This window comes from Mixophyes fleayi, chromosome 1 (genome assembly GCF_038048845.1).
Source record: "Mixophyes fleayi isolate aMixFle1 chromosome 1, aMixFle1.hap1, whole genome shotgun sequence".
Taxonomy (NCBI): Eukaryota; Metazoa; Chordata; class Amphibia; order Anura; family Limnodynastidae; genus Mixophyes; species Mixophyes fleayi.
In genome coordinates, this window is record NC_134402.1 from 426,581,961 (window position 1) to 426,598,165 (window position 16,205).

A 16,205-nucleotide genomic window follows, 5' to 3' on the forward strand; every position below is an offset into this window, starting at 1 on the left:
TACATACACAAACATATATACACACACAGACATACGTACGTTGACCTATTTTTTTTGCACATGACAGGAGCGCTTTTATCCGCTACATGAATTAACTTGCCTACTACGAGCTTCTATCCAAAAGAAAACAAATACGATTCTTAAAAGACAGAATTTACTACACTTCTTGGATTTGAATAGAAAAACATGTAAAAAGATTAAACGTCCAAGCATTAATAAAACAAACATGCCACAGACGTCATTGGAGCATGTGCTTCACATGTGTGGAAGCAAAGGATGATCTCCGGAGGACATGCAGACATTACCATTGATCCACAGGGAATGTGTGACCATAAATTCACAGGATAATTTAGGGCGCTCGGCTATCTTGGTACCGCTATTCATTCTTCAGAAAAAAGTGGAGAATGCCGCGCCATTTATTCCTTAGAAGACTTGCTTAAAAAAAAAAAAAAAAAGACCACACAGACTCACTTTATGAAGATATAATAGATGGAGCCTGCCCTCAACATTACCTTCACTGCAACAAGTTAGTACGGTCGAGTTGACTTTTTACTGTTCTACAAAGCTAACCTTTACAAGACCTGACCAAAAAAACGATTTGGCTTTTTACTGAAGAATAGAACGGAGTATCAAAGACGCAAAAAAAAAAAAAAAGTTCAAACCTCCTTGTGCTCCTTATTTAGTAAAGAACTTAATAAAGAACTTAATAATAGAAGTATATATGAAACAGTTTCAAGGCTTGGTAAGCACTTCTTGAAAATTATACATAGGGTGATATTTATTCAGTTAAATAAACAAAAAGATCTGGCAGCGGCGGTTGACTCAACATGCTGGAACTTGTAGTTCAACGACAGTATTTAATATATTTTTCAAAGGATTCATTTATTTACTTATGCATTTCACATTCATTTCAATCACCAATGTATTTCTATGGGGTTTTTCCCCCGCACGGCCATTGAAATGAATAGAAATCCTCACTTATCTCACAGTTTTTTTGGGGCAATTTTGATGGTCTGAAACCAGTGGGATTACGGATTTCACTCCTAGCAATTTTGCAAATTGCCCTTTTAGAGATTCTTTCTGCTCTAAACTACACGGTGTGACTGTAAAATTTATGGCGATTTCTTTACTTTTGCAAAAAAATTTGGCAGTTTTGTAAAAAGTTGAGATTTACGTGTTCACACATCCCTGGTTTTTGCGTGGGGCTGTGAGAACAACCAGAGGAGAAGCAGATTAGGAGAAGTTATTTTTCATTTAACCTTTTTTCTGCTATTCTGTGTTTTATTTTTTTAAATTCTTCTTTATCTAAAATGGGTAAAAAATTTGTATAAGTTAACAGGTGAGTGACAACGTAAATGGATGAAGGCGATATGAGAAAATGACAGTTACTTTTTTCATATTTGCTACAAATGAGAACTGATATTTTTTGAAAGAAATACACAGATGTAAACATTGAAAGTCTGTGACTAAGGGAACGGATCGGAGGCATTCATCTCAGCCATGGCGTTCGTTTTAGTGCAGATGTGATTTTAAAAACAGCTGCTGTTGGTGAAGATCATTTCTGCTTTATAAGTGTTTATGCCCCTTTTATAGGAAAACAACATTTTAGTTTGGGGTGATGCATTAAATTAAATTTGCAACTGAGCTGTTATTTGGGGATGATTTTAATTGTACTGCTCATTATGAAATGGAGAGGAATTCATGTCTAAACGTTAATGATTTAATTGATGACAGAGAAATTTTTGTTTCAGATTTGAGTAATATACTTGGTTTAGTTTAAGGCTAAGTACACACTGGAGATTTTTCAGCCAATCATCAGGCCAGTCAGCATATATACGTCTGTTTGGTGAGATATCGCGTTAGTGAGTATACTTACACGATGAACAACAGTCATCCCAAACTACAGATTGTGGTTTTATTTGGTCGTTCAGCATGTTTGATAATCTCGTTCCAATCACATTCCGATCATACAGTGTGTATGCACTCATGTTCACGATCTCCACTGAGTCTCCATGGTCTTTTCAGCTGATTCCGGCAATGAAAATGTCCCGCGTAATAAATGTAGAGTGTGCTGTAGATGGAATAATTCATTTGTTCATTCTGCAACTGAATATTTTGTTTCAGAGTCACAAAAGCTAACGAAATTCGTTATGGCATGTGTAAAGCTATAACAAGGTGGTTAATCAGTGTGACAGGAATGAATAAATGCATATTGTGCTGCCATTCTCGAAAGGACTATAGGACCAGATGAAGAGCACAGATCTGAAGGTAAATCATGTGTAGTGTGTATGCATGAATTACCTGTCTGGTCGGACCTTTATTCATAGGTACAATCGTTGTAGATAACAGATTGTTCAGAAAATTCTCCTGGGTGTACTCAGCCTAAAGATGGGTACACACTACAGAAATTTCGACCAACTTTTTATGCCGAGCGATTTTACATGCGATCGATGGTCCGATCGCTCGGTCCATGGACTGCATACGCACTAGCCTTGTTTAGGACGATAAAGGGAAGAGCAGACGTCCCTTTAGCGACTTTTTACAGCCATGTTGACGTGAGCAATGATTTTAATTTCGTACACACTGCAGCGACATTTGAGGGAAATGTAACGAGATACCAAAGACATTAGCATAAAGGGGCAGAGCTTTCACTATAGTTAACACCCAAAGCTGCATAAAAAGAGAAGGCAACACTGTCTCTTCATTCATTTCTATAAAATAGAAGTTTAGTAATATACATTAAATTTAGAAAAACATTTAACTGCTAAAGTGCAATGCAATGAATATTCCCTAATAATAAAATCCCTTTGTATGTAATGGAATGCTCCATTCTCGGCGTGCATCATCGCTGATTGGTCCACAGCAGAAACGAACGCCCATGTCTGATTGTATAAAATGACAGAGGAACCTGTTTGGCGCAGAGGAGCGTGAGAAGATGGTGAGTGAGAAAGTGTCAGTGGGGGCTGCGGGTGAGGAGAAGGTGTCAGTGGGGGCTGCGGGTGAGGAGAAGGTGTCAGTGGGGGCTGCGGGTGAGGAGAAGGTGTCAGTGGGGGCTGCGGGTGAGGAGAAGGTGTCAGTGGGGGTTGCAGCTATGGAGACGGAGACGGAGTCAGAGATGGTGCTGGAAGGGCCAAAAAATGTTGGAAAAGTTAAGGTGTAAGATGGAGATACTCGAGAAGAGCAAAGAGCAAAGAGCAAATCCAATGAGCCCAAAAGAGGTGGAGATGATGGTCAAAGTACTGGACCAGGACGACAACGACATTAAAAAAGGTCAGTAGCACATGTAGTGTACTCGCTAGAAGGACTTTATTTCATTCTAATGTCACATAAAGCAATGTAAACGCCTAATTTGTAAACTAATTTTTTTATGTCAGAACAAAGAATTAACGGTGAGAAGGCCTGTTTAGATACCACTGATACCACTAATTTTACACCTGTTAGCAAACAAGAAAAAATTGAAAAAGAAAAATATACTAAAGAAGTTTTTCACAAAGGTATTTCAGTGAACATGTGTAGACAACTAAATGCTTTGGGCACATACCTGTACCGTTATAATAACCAAAATGGCGCCTGTTTTCCAGAATGTATGGAGGTTAAGCCTGCTATTATTGCGATTTAGCCACAGGGACCAAAATATAGATAAAGAAATCAAAGGGAATAGAAACCCAAGCGACATCAAGACCTGTTATGCCACAAACCAGTAGCACCTTTAAAAATACTAAATACTAAAAATAATACTCTGCAGTACTCATGCGGATCTTTCAGACAGCTGTGTGTTAAAATGTTTGTACCTTTTTCCTGCAATAAAAATGTTGCTTGAACACTGTGTGGTTTATTCTGGGTACTTCACAATTATAAGTTAATAAAGGTTAATATAACTTTAATAGGTTATAAAGGTATAAGTGTATAAAGAGTAAATATGAATACATTGCCGACATAGACGCAAAGGGTAATAACCCACGTGCTTTATACAAGTGTAATGGTCTGCAGCCAGACAGGTGCAATATACAGCGATACAAAACACAAGCCTGTGATGTGCGGATTCTGCACCACGTGGGACTGGGACAGACATCAAAAAATTTACATACAGATGCCCCCCAGGTCGAGGAAGTATCGGAGGATTGTCGTGGATCGTTCAAAGGTTTATACACACTACACAGCGGAAACAAGATTGGAACGAAAATATTAAACGGTACGACCAACCAAATGAGGCGACAATCGTCCATTTGGGAAGACTTTCGACCATCGTGTCACTGCACACACTGACCCGACTTTTGAATGAGCGGTCGTATGTCGGCTGTTTGAGCCGATTATTGGACGAAAACAGTGTAGTGTGTACCCAGCTTAAGTGAGATCATCAATCTGCTGTTTAACATTAACAGGGGTTGGCTGATTGACTGGCTCAGCAGGATATCAGGAACGTTTCAAAGGGAAAAAATACGGGTAGCCCAGTGACCCAGGACAAGGTAAGCACATTATGGAACTGGCCCAGGGGCCAAATGCTCCTCTGCTCCCCAGGCCATGGATATTAATCCTAACGGTTTTTCTGACCACAGACAGGTGATTTGCAGTCTTGGTTTAGTCTTTATTAAGTTCACAGAGGTTTATTGGCATTTTTGCTGTTCTTTTTTAAAAGAAATCCAACTTATATAATGTTTTACTCTTTGGTCAAAGTGGTCCAAATGGATACATTTGTTTAAACATTTCAGACAATGGTGGAACATTGGTTAAGTAAAAATAAATATGTTTTATCAACAGTATAACCTATCCAAATTGAAGCATAAGAGAATTTATGATATAAAAAATAACAAGCATTTTGGATACCAGGATTCAGGGTGCAAAAAAAAATTACATGGATTTGTTGTTAACAAATCATAGAAAAATATTCAGTGTTCTTAAAGTCTGTTATATAGGGATATCCTCTCTCGCAAAACTATGCAACAGATAGGAAATTGTGTAAATTTTTCTCTATTTCTCCATTTAATTTTTGAAGAAACTGTTTTACATAAGTATAATACTGTATGTCATATTATTTTGTTACCTTCAGCTTTGTAGTTATTGTGCCATATTAAATTCCACATAATAATCTTTGCCTTTGTGTTCTTAATGAACTCATGTGCTAGATAGCTTGCTTAATAAAAGAGCTACAGAACTGAAATACAGAGTATTTGGTTAATATGTAACTGGTTGATTTAAACTTGAATTGTAGTGGGATATAATTTGTGATTGTATTTTTAGTTAAGATGAATAATCTTTGAAAATAAATCTTGGTGGTGGCAGTTTTGGATTAATAGTGTGTGACATAAAAAGGGGATTTTAATAATTACGAGATAAACCAGGTGGGTTTGTTGTGATTGACCTTATGTCACAATCATGTCAAGCAGGATCAGGCAAGTGCTGGTTAGTGACAATTGGTTTGCGTTTACCTAGGTAAAAGTAAATACAATTAAAAATCTGATGGAATAGAATACATTTTAAGTGGTTATCTATAGGTGATTTATCGGAAAAATTACAAATATAATCCGAAAAATGTGTTTTGGAATCTGACTTGCCTAAAAGATTTATAAAAAAAAACAAAACAAAACACACAAAACATGACATTATTCGCTGCTATTGATTTAAGATATGCTCAGCTGGGAAATGTTTTTTGTTTTAGATTTATAGACTTGTCAATTTTACTAAATAAAAAGAAACATTTTGTGCACAAAAGTTTGCCAATTTGCAGAAATTATAATATTTATATCATACTTGAAGTGGATGTACAAACCACCATTTCCAAAGAGGTCGGGAGAACTTCAATGGAGAATCATTCATGAGATTAATGCAACAAACCATTACTAATCCGAAAGTAACCGAAATTGTGCATTTTACATATTGGAGAACGAGGCAATATATCATTTATTATTACTGTGGCCAATGATATCTATTATTCATATTTTTAACAAAAATATATCTAATTGGTTAGTTTACAAGTCCCAGTATATTAATCTCATGGTATGCATGATTATAAGGATAGACACGTCACTGTTTTAGTTTGGACACGCAAAAAATTCACTCCTTAAAAGCAGACACACACACTTCATTTTATCTTCAGAAATATTAAAGATTCTTCAATATATATATATATATATATATATATATATATATATATATATATATATATATATATATATATATATATCGTATATACTCGAGTATAAGTCGACCCGAATATAAGCCGAGGCACCTCATTTTACCACAAAAAAATGGGAAAACTTATTGACTCGAGTATAAGCCTAGGGTGGGAAATGCAGCAGCTACTGGTAATGTGTAGATGGTACAGAGAATAGACCACGATCACTAATTAATACAATTAGTTCTAGTGAACGTGAGCATTACACCAGTCTTCATGGAGAACACCTCTAGTATCATATATAAGATACAACAGCGTCCATTAACCCATAGTAAACCTCTCCAATAGGGTAATTAGTGCTACTAGCAAAAAGACAGCCAATTTCAAGTGTTAATTGATTCAATAAAGAGGAAAACTCCACACAATTATATTGAATGTATTAAAAGAAAGGAAATTATAAGTTATTACATACGGTCTGCAGATGTCCCAGTGTTGGGGGTGGTCACTTAAAATGATCCCCTCCCCGGCCTCTCACGACAATAGTTGTCCTAGCACAGGTGGTCAGAACAGTGTATTCCCCGGACGCAGGTGGCGAAGACACATGTAGCCAGTTGCATTTGGTACATTCCTCACAGCGTTCAACGCTTTTCACCTGGCAGGTTTCCGTAGGGCAACTTAAGCTTCCTAATTTCCACCATAGCCTTTTACTTACCTCCGCAGTGGAACGCATGTGCATTCCACTGACAGGAAGTTCGGCATTTGGAACGCAAGTTGTGTTCCAAATGCCGAACTTCCTGTCAGTGGAATGCACATGCGTTCCACTGCGGAAGTTAAGAGCTGAGGGACTGGAGAGCAGGTAAGTTCACTCGTGTATAAGCCGAGGGGGGCTTTTTCAGCATAAAAAATGTGCTGAAAAAGTCGGCTTATACACGAGTATATACGGTATATATATATATATATATATATATATATATATATATATATATATATGTGTGTGTGTGAATACAATTGTTTTCTGCATTGCATTTGATCACAGCCCTGTTGCACCCCCTTTTACAAAAATTATTTTTTAGTAATTAAAAGGATGCATGTACTGAGCCATGCGCTCATCCAGTACTTCCATTACTTGATCAGCTTTGCCTAATGAACCTTAAGTCCATTGGTATTTAACAAAAGAGCTATCGTTAAAAATTAAATGGGGAAAGCTGACCTGGAAACAGAGAGCTTGACACACAATCAAAGTGGACTAATCAGGGCAGAATTCACATGAAGAAAAAAAAAACAAATGCTGATTATATGTTTATCATACAGACAGTAACTGCCCAAATAAAACTAAATATTACAGATGTGTGTTGACAAAAAATTGCAGCATTACCTACAATAATTTAGAGTGTCGTCTTTTCAATTTCAGTCAGTGGTCCCTACTAAATGGATAAACTGCATTCTCCTGAAAATTGGTTAGGCCCACAAAATTACATGCACTTGAAAAGTTACTGTCTGGAATCACTGTGGATAAACCACACTCATAGGATAACCTCTGCTCTCAAATGTAGCACTCATTGATGCCCGTCAAGGACTAGGAGAAAGTATATAGTTGTTAAAACGATTGTGTATCCCAAATGACAACTGAATACTTGACAAAAAATAATGAATGCGGAATTAGTGGTGCTATAGAAATAGCTGATGATGATGATGAATGAAAAAAAAAGCTTCCTACCGTTCCTTCGTGGCACAACCCCCTCTACTCCCAAAATCTGTTGAGGACTCACAGGTGCCTCTGCTTTCCTCACCATACACCTCTCCTACTGATGAGCTACTTTGCTGATTTGATCCTCAGTACCACCTCCTTTCCTGGCCTCTCCCCTTCCTACCTCATCCAACTTATTGTTTCTCTGCTATATCCATCCACACAGATGTCCCAACATTACCTAAAGCTCATCATGTCCAAAACCAAGGTCATCATTATCCCTCCGGCCGAGTCACCACCTCCTGTCAAATCACCATCAACAGCACCACTATTTCCTAAGTATACTAAGCCCGCTGTCTTGGTGTCACCCTTGACTCCACCCTCTCTCATAGTCCTGTTGCCACTTTCCCCAAAATTGCTGGAATGCTCCCTTTCTTTATCCAAAGTGCAACCAAAATGCATATTACACTCTGTTATCACCTCCTGCCTCAAATACTGCAACCTCCTCCTCTCTGGCATTCCCCTCATCCATCAGTCACCGCTTCAATCTATCCTAAATGCCGCAGCAAGACTGATCTTCCATTCTTAACACTCCAACTCTGCAAATCCCTACGCTGGCTCTCCATATCCTCCAGAATGCAATTAAATTACTTATCCTCACCTACAAATCTCTCATTCTGTAATACTTGTCTTCAAACCATCTTAGATCTACCTATGACCTGCGCCTCACCTCCCACTGCCTCCAACAATACTTCTCTTGTGCAGTTACCCACCTATGGATCTCTGAAAAACCCAACACTTTACTAGTGCCCCCACACTTGTACACCCACACAACTGCCCCAATCTCCACATGTTATGAGAGAGCTTATAGTTTAGTGACAAATGGGCAGAGCTGAGACATGAGGGCCCTCCCTATACTTTATTCCCACATGTGCTTTTACTGTGTATGCCGTCATGACCCTGTTTTATGTATGCTCTATTTTCCAATCAAAAGTAAAATGCGGTCAGATTTAGAGTTGAGCAGGAGTTGCAGTGTAAAAATAAAGCTGTCTAGCACATGTAAAAGCAAGCAGTTCTTTCCCTGCAATGCAAATTGCATTTTTTGTAGGTGGAAATCTGCTTCTAACTAACAAGGCTCATGTATATATAATATCACCATGTTAACAAACAAGTTGTGTGAACTTTTAAAGGGGAAATATACACTATTAGGCAATATTTCCCTCGGGAAATGGTCACAAACACATATAGTCTTAAGATGTTCTGTCCACAGAACTATATTTATCTTAATATATTTGCATTTAGCTGTATGAAAAGGAGCAGTCATATTGTTTGCTTGGCAAAAAAAAAAGTGAATCATCACCCTTACGCCTCTAGAGGCCAAATAGTATTAAATGAAACTACAATTCTGCCATGTTGTATCAAACAAATGACATTTGAATTAAAATCACAGACCTGGGACCACCCTTGTCTTGTTCACTATATGGCACTTTACAAAACATACATTGCTTTTAAACCCAAGTTTCCCTTTTATGTCCCTTTAAGGAGCTGATCAGCTCTGTGGCTGAACAGTTCACATTTGATGAAAAAAAAACGTATTAAAACGAAAAACAAAATGATGAGTTTGAATCTGACCATCTGCAGTGAATTAAAGCTAAAACCCATTATAATGTTGGCTATTTCGCTATGTGCTATAATTTTCTCCCTCCCCTGTCATCAGATTAGTGTCCAATAGAGACATCTTTTACATTTGTCTGGACAAATTTCTCCTTGGCAAAGAAAAAAAAAATAATCTGAAAATTAATTTTAAACTTTGTACCAAAAATAAATAAATAAACAAATAAAAAATTGAACAATAACTTTTACTACATGTTATTTGGGATGGTAAAGTTTAGCACGAAAAATAAAATACAGTAGGTTTTCTACTTTTTCCAAAGACAACTGATTTTCTGGAGCAGCAGACAAGTGGTGTTACAGGATCCAACACAAACTGTGTAATGGTAAAGAATGTAAGAGGAGATCTCTACTCCCTACAAATAGGGTGTTATGTTTCACCATCTAGCCTGAAATGCCACAAATACTGTAAAATAAAAGTAAACCTACGTTATGGTGTTGACATGAGTTTGGAAGATGACATGGACATATGATGCAGGGATTTTTAACCCACAGGTCAAATTAGAGTAAGTAGAATGAATCACCATTTAATTTCAAAATATTTCAATAGCAAGTCAGCCAGTTTAAAGGCCAAAAGACTAAAAACGTCTCTATTCCCGGCAAATCATTTATTAATAGTAACTATGTTTTTGTTGGAGTAATAGCAAGGTCACTATAATTCATTTAAAAGGAATTATTTGGGATGAACTAGCTATACACTTGTGGATATCTTCTGTTTAAGGAAACTCGTATTGTATGGTCAACACTGAATGCCCCATCACCTTATTAGCACATCATCATCATCATCATCTATTTATATAGCGCTACTAATTCCGCAGCGCTGTACAGAGAACTCACATCAGTCCCTGCCCCATTGGAGCTTACAGTCTAAATTCCCGAACATACACAAACATACAGAGAGAGAGACTAAGGTCAATTTTGATAACACCCAATTAACCTACTAGCATGTTTTTGGAGTGTGGGAGGAAACCGGAGCACCCGGAGGAAACCCACGTAAACACAGGGAGAACATACAAACTCCACACAGGTAAGGCCATGGTCGGGAATCAAACTCATGACTCCAGTGCTGTGAGGCAGAAGTGCTAACCACTAGGCCACTGTGCTGCCCGACATTACATTTTACCATAATCAGATTAGATATTCTGTTCAGGCTCTACATCAATTAAATCATGGACCAATATCTTGCAAATATGAGACCTAACAGGATATAAATAGTGGTCTCTGAAATGGATTTGTCGTTGTGCCTCGCTGGCTGTATCAATGTGCGCGTAACCAACCTGAACCATATAGGGACAAGTAGGGTGCGATTTGACTCTAACCCATCGCTCTCTAGTTCTGCTGTATTATGCTGGTTGGTATAAATTAGCTATGACTATGTGAATGCCTTCTGTTCGTAAGTGTAAATTTAGTAGACAGATCTTCGGCTCCTTTTCATCAATGATGTTCATTGAATAAAAACAACTTTATTACAGTAAAATACATGTTTGAATTCAGTCAATAAGTAAACAAAAAAATAAATAAATATATAAATTAGACTTTTATATGTTGTATATGTGATGAGTATAATAGCTTATATGTCTTTAGAATTCTGTCCAGGCGTACGTTGACAACAGAGAAACTACCTTCATTGCTGGTAGTGTAGCCGATACAAAGCCGCAGACAGGGGTATGCTGTATGTTGAGCATAGGCATTTATAGCAAAGGCTGATTTATAGTTTCCATCACTGAGTGAGACCATATTAACACACAGTTATTTATGAAGATTTAATTTCGGGGAAACATTTTCATTAAGCCAAAGCCAACAATCATACATTTGCTTTGTCTGACTTGCACTAGACTTAATTGCTATGGTTTAGTGTAAATGTCCACCTAAATGCAATGTTAATGACGTTAACATGTTAAGTTTCTGCATCTAACGTACACAGGGAAATATGCTGTAGGTTTCTGGCAAAAAAAAGAACATAGAGCTTATAATGGTTTTGCTAAACAGAATTCAAGTACTGTAAATAGCTAATATTGGCTCAGTGTTCTTACAAGAACATAGTGAATTAATAGGCTGCACTATCATGAAAGTTGGTTCCTTGCAAAACGTGTGTAGGAATGGGGGTGTATGTTATTCCAACAACTGTCTGACACCTCCAAGGTTCCATCCACAGGTTCCTTACATATCTCTCCTCTACGCCAGTCGCAACTCTTACTGTTTACACGGATTAAGAGTCTCTATCATTGAGTCACAGGCCAACCATTTAATTCAGGTCTCTATACACGTTAGACTGCATATTTTACCTCTAAGTGGTGTTCTCAGAAGATCTCTTGGCTCTCCTTAATTTAGATTAGTAAAAGATGCCTAATGGAGCTTGTGGTGGTTGGAGATCAATGGACCTCCAGGAAATTCTTATTGGTTTCATGATTGATATAATTGGCCTGTCCGCTCTGTGCTTACCGGAGATTAACTTGACCCGATCTACCACCCCCTTATTTTAACCAAGGTCAATTTAATAGCAGCCAATTACCCTATCAATATGTTTTAGGAGTGTGGGAGGAAACCGGATCACCCGGAGGAAACCCACGCAAACACAGGGAGAACATACAAACTCCACACAGATAAGGATATGGTCGGGAATTGAACTAATGACCCCAGTGCTGTGAGGCAGAAGTGCTAACCACTAAGCCACCGTGCTGCTCCAAAGAACCAGTTGTATACATCAGAGCAAATGGAATGAGAAATAACTATTAAGGATAACGTGAGAAAATCACCACCTGTAAATAAAATAGCTCTTTGCACTGCCCTTGGCACTCCTTACTCATTTCCTCTTCACATTTCAACACTAAGGATGGGTACACACTACAGTGTTTTCAGCCAATGTTTAGGCCAATCACACAATAAACAACCGTTCGGCCCAATATCACATTCGTGTGTAAGCTCCAACGATCAACGGATTTCATTTCAAAGCACATAGTACTGTTTCATTTGAATTTATAAATGGACTAAAAATCTCGCTCAATGATGGAACGATGATGCTCCAATCCTGCAGTGTGCATACACTCACGACCAGCAGTATCCATAGATCTCTATGGAGTGTGCAGAGTCGCCATCTTTTCAGCTGATGGTGATGACAGATGAAGAGCACAGATCTGCAGGTAAATCTTGTAAAACGTATATAGTGTGTACACATGAATCAGCAGCTGATTGGGACTTTCATTTGTTGGTAAAATTGTTAATGATATCGCATTGGGAGAAATTTTCTGCAGTGTGTACCTATTCTAACTCTGTCCGTCAATGATGAAATAGCGCTACCACCAAGGATGAATTAATCTGCACCCTCTCACTATTCTACATACATGATAACAACACTGAGATTAATGTACTACATGTAATAACTGTGCTATTACTTTTTGTCACAAAATCAGTCTACAATCCAAAATTGAAAAAATAAGGAAATATTATTTGCAATTGATGACAGACATATTTCAATCTTTAAGCAATGTGCAATAACTTTTTAGTAAAAAGAAAAAACAATAACTTAAAAACACAAAAGGGAGTTGTCCCAGGAATCATTCCATAGGAATGTATGCTACCCTATATACCGCATGATAAAATTATAGGGCTATACACTGCTGCCAAAATGTACTTTACAATGCTTGAAAGACTACTTTGATTTATAGCAAGGATTTATTGGGTGACAGCTAATGTTGCAAGGGAAAAGTAGATTTCTAGGTCTAAAACACTGATCTATGTTTTTAGCTGAATACAACCTCAAATATAAAAGCATGATAAATACAGGAGTATATTAACACCTATTGATTAGCAATTTATATTTAAATTACCTATGCTTTATAATGACAAGTGGGAGTTTTGCCACTGCACTTTAAAGCTCTTTTACAATCCTTAGAGACATCAAAAATAGGAATATAAATGGTGAATGTGGGGTGGCCAAACCAATGTGCCTTTGCCCTAAGGTTTCTCATAAAATGACATATATTGCAGCTTTTCAATTAACTGCTTGGAAAAACAAAATCTGCGTGTAGCTTGTAGCTATAGTCATCACTAAAGCGCCTTGAATGTGGTTTCTTACATTGACTACAATGGTGCAAAATGGACAGTGTGGCTTCTCCATATACTGAGACTTCTTCTTTAACACATATTTGCATAGTCTCTCGGAATGTCTAGGAGACTCACAAATTTTGGGAGTGTCCCTAGTAGAGCAGGCATCCTACTGGAACAGCGGTGGAGGCGGGGCTTAAGGGCAGTCATGTTCTCAGCAGGGGGCAGGGTTACATTGACAGGATAGCCTTCTCCCGCAGTTGCAACTGACCCCCACCCCACACACACACACACTTCATGACCTCCCTGAGGGGAGAGGCCAATACACTTTAATATAACAGGTAAACAGAAGTCCTAAAGTTATCAATTAATATTAATAAAAAAAATATGCACAAGAAACCACCTTATTCTCCTAATATTTTCATTATCTTGGAGTGGTTTGATACTCTCAGTAGCCATTTTCATTGCATCAATAGGGTTGGCTGTGTGCATGATGGGCGTATAAGCTCATCCTGCCCTAACTAGCTCTAACAAGTGGGAATAACAGCAAAGCACAGGCTCATGTTACTCTCTGAAAATCCAGGGGCCGCAGCACTGACTAAAAGAGCAACAACATTTCTTAGAAGATTGTTTTTCTTCATTGCAGTGGCTTTAAACTCCTTTCATTGTTTCTAATCAATATTAGTATTTTCACCACTGATTTGCTGTACATACAACTAATAATACCCCATTCATACTGCACCAAAATCCCGGGTTTTTCCCGGGGCGAGTTCAAACGACCCGGGTCTTGGTGCAGTATGAATGGTACAAGTCTAAAAACCCGGGTCTTCAACCCGGGATTTATCGAGGGGTAATTCCTGGGTCGGACCCGGGTTGCCTGCACTATGAATGGTGCAACCCGGGTTTTTCATCCCAGGTTGCACAGAAAACAAGATGATTGGCTGTCTGCCTGTCTCTGGAGGATTTAAAGCAGGAGAATACAAAGAATGTATATGAAAAGAAGGGCAGTTTACAGAAATTTTATTAATGGCTATTACATGCATAAATATACCATTTGGTATACATGATTGGAGATATATAGAGAAGGCACCATCACTATTGTACTTTTTTATATATATAAATCATGCTAATAGATAGAGTATATTTCCCTTTAAAGGTTACTTGTCCTGATTAAAGTGCAGTGCTGTGTATTTATTTGGGTGTCTGATGTAGCTGATATCCCACATTACAGAGGTACAAAGTCTGGGAAATACTAGTTGTGTGAAAGGAAGCAAAGTTCAGGTTTTTCTGCCAGGATTTAAACACTGGAGCAGCATCCAGTCTTCATTTTTCAGCCAATGAAAACTGCTCTGGTGATGACTCCCACAAATTGCCAGGGCACAGACTTGTGCAGTATGAATGGGGTCAACCCGGGAAATTCCCGGGTCCGAGGTGCAGTATGAATGGTGTTTCTGAGCTGGGACGCTCCGAGCCCCTGCAAAAACCTGGCTTAAAAAACCCGGGATATTGCCGGGGCAGCAGTACGAAAGTGGTAAGTGGCAGACTGAATAAAAAAAGAACAAGTACCAAAGTGAGAAGTGCTTATAATAAAGTCCTGCTCACGGCAGGCTAGACAACTGGCGCTGAATTGAATTCCCACTGATTGTTAAACTGGGTACAAATGTGTTGTTAAACTGGCCTGAAACTGGAGAAAGTGCCACTGGTCCAATACGGTCACCAGGAACAAGCAAAATCCAAACAGATAGGATTTGTATCAGGTAGGGCAGACTGTCCTGTCTGCGCATTCATTGGCTAATAGGAAACACAGTGCCATAGATATTGATGAATGGATAAATAGATGGATAACAATGTCTACATACACACAACCTTAATGTGACATTTTCGCCTCCATACCTATGCAAGTATGATTTTTACTGAAATGTAATTGAAAATATGCACACACACACACACAAAGAAAACACATCACAAAAACAAGGATCTTAGTATTTGGCTTAAATGTTTTGTTCATAATGACACTAATAATAGCACTGTACTAGAAATAGAAAAGGAATCCCCCCACAAAAAAAAACAAAAACAAAAAAACGTATTTTATAATCTGGACACTGGAAAAAGAAATATATAAAAACTAATTACTGTTTTACGATTTCAATGTTTGAACTGTACAGAAAAAATTCCGGATATAAAAACCGTGATTTATGAATTATCGTAAAACATAACAGTGTTTCAGCATACAGAAACCCACGTTCAGCAGCAAGTGTGTGTAACGGCCGCACGCACACAGCGATCTCCACTGAGTTTTCACCGATACCCCTACAGTACTTCCTGTTGCCACTTACCGTATAGGAATGTTGCTGGATTTCTCGATCACATCTTGTACAGACAAATAGGAATGAATTAGATTGCCTACCTCTTGTAAGGACCGAGCTGCTGGCTTGTCCTGGTGATTGGCCAGTATTAAAAATGGTAAAGTGCATAGTTGCGGGTGCTGCAGCGCCGAATGCAGCTCGTTCCTGGCAGTTTCTAGGTCCTCTTCAGATGAAGCACTATCCAGAACAAATATTACTCCTTGAGATCCCTGGTAATAACGGCTCCAGTATTTCCGGATATTGGAGGCTCCTGCAAAAATAAAAGTGAAATATTAGAATATAAAAGACATATAATAAACCTGATGATTAAACATGATTGTAATTT

At 38.1% G+C, this 16,205-nt stretch overlaps 1 protein-coding gene across 2 annotated transcripts in view; it reads right to left on the bottom strand.

Annotated features, from left to right (window-relative positions):
- ARL15 (ARF like GTPase 15) overlaps positions 1 to 16,205 on the bottom strand; it is a 215,333-nt gene that overhangs the window by 101,682 nt on the left and 97,446 nt on the right. For both annotated transcript variants that reach the window (XM_075184002.1, XM_075183999.1), the window contains one exon: positions 15,922 to 16,130. In XM_075184002.1, the coding sequence (XP_075040103.1) occupies positions 15,922 to 16,130 (209 nt within the window). The remainder of the gene's footprint in view (positions 1 to 15,921; positions 16,131 to 16,205) is intronic.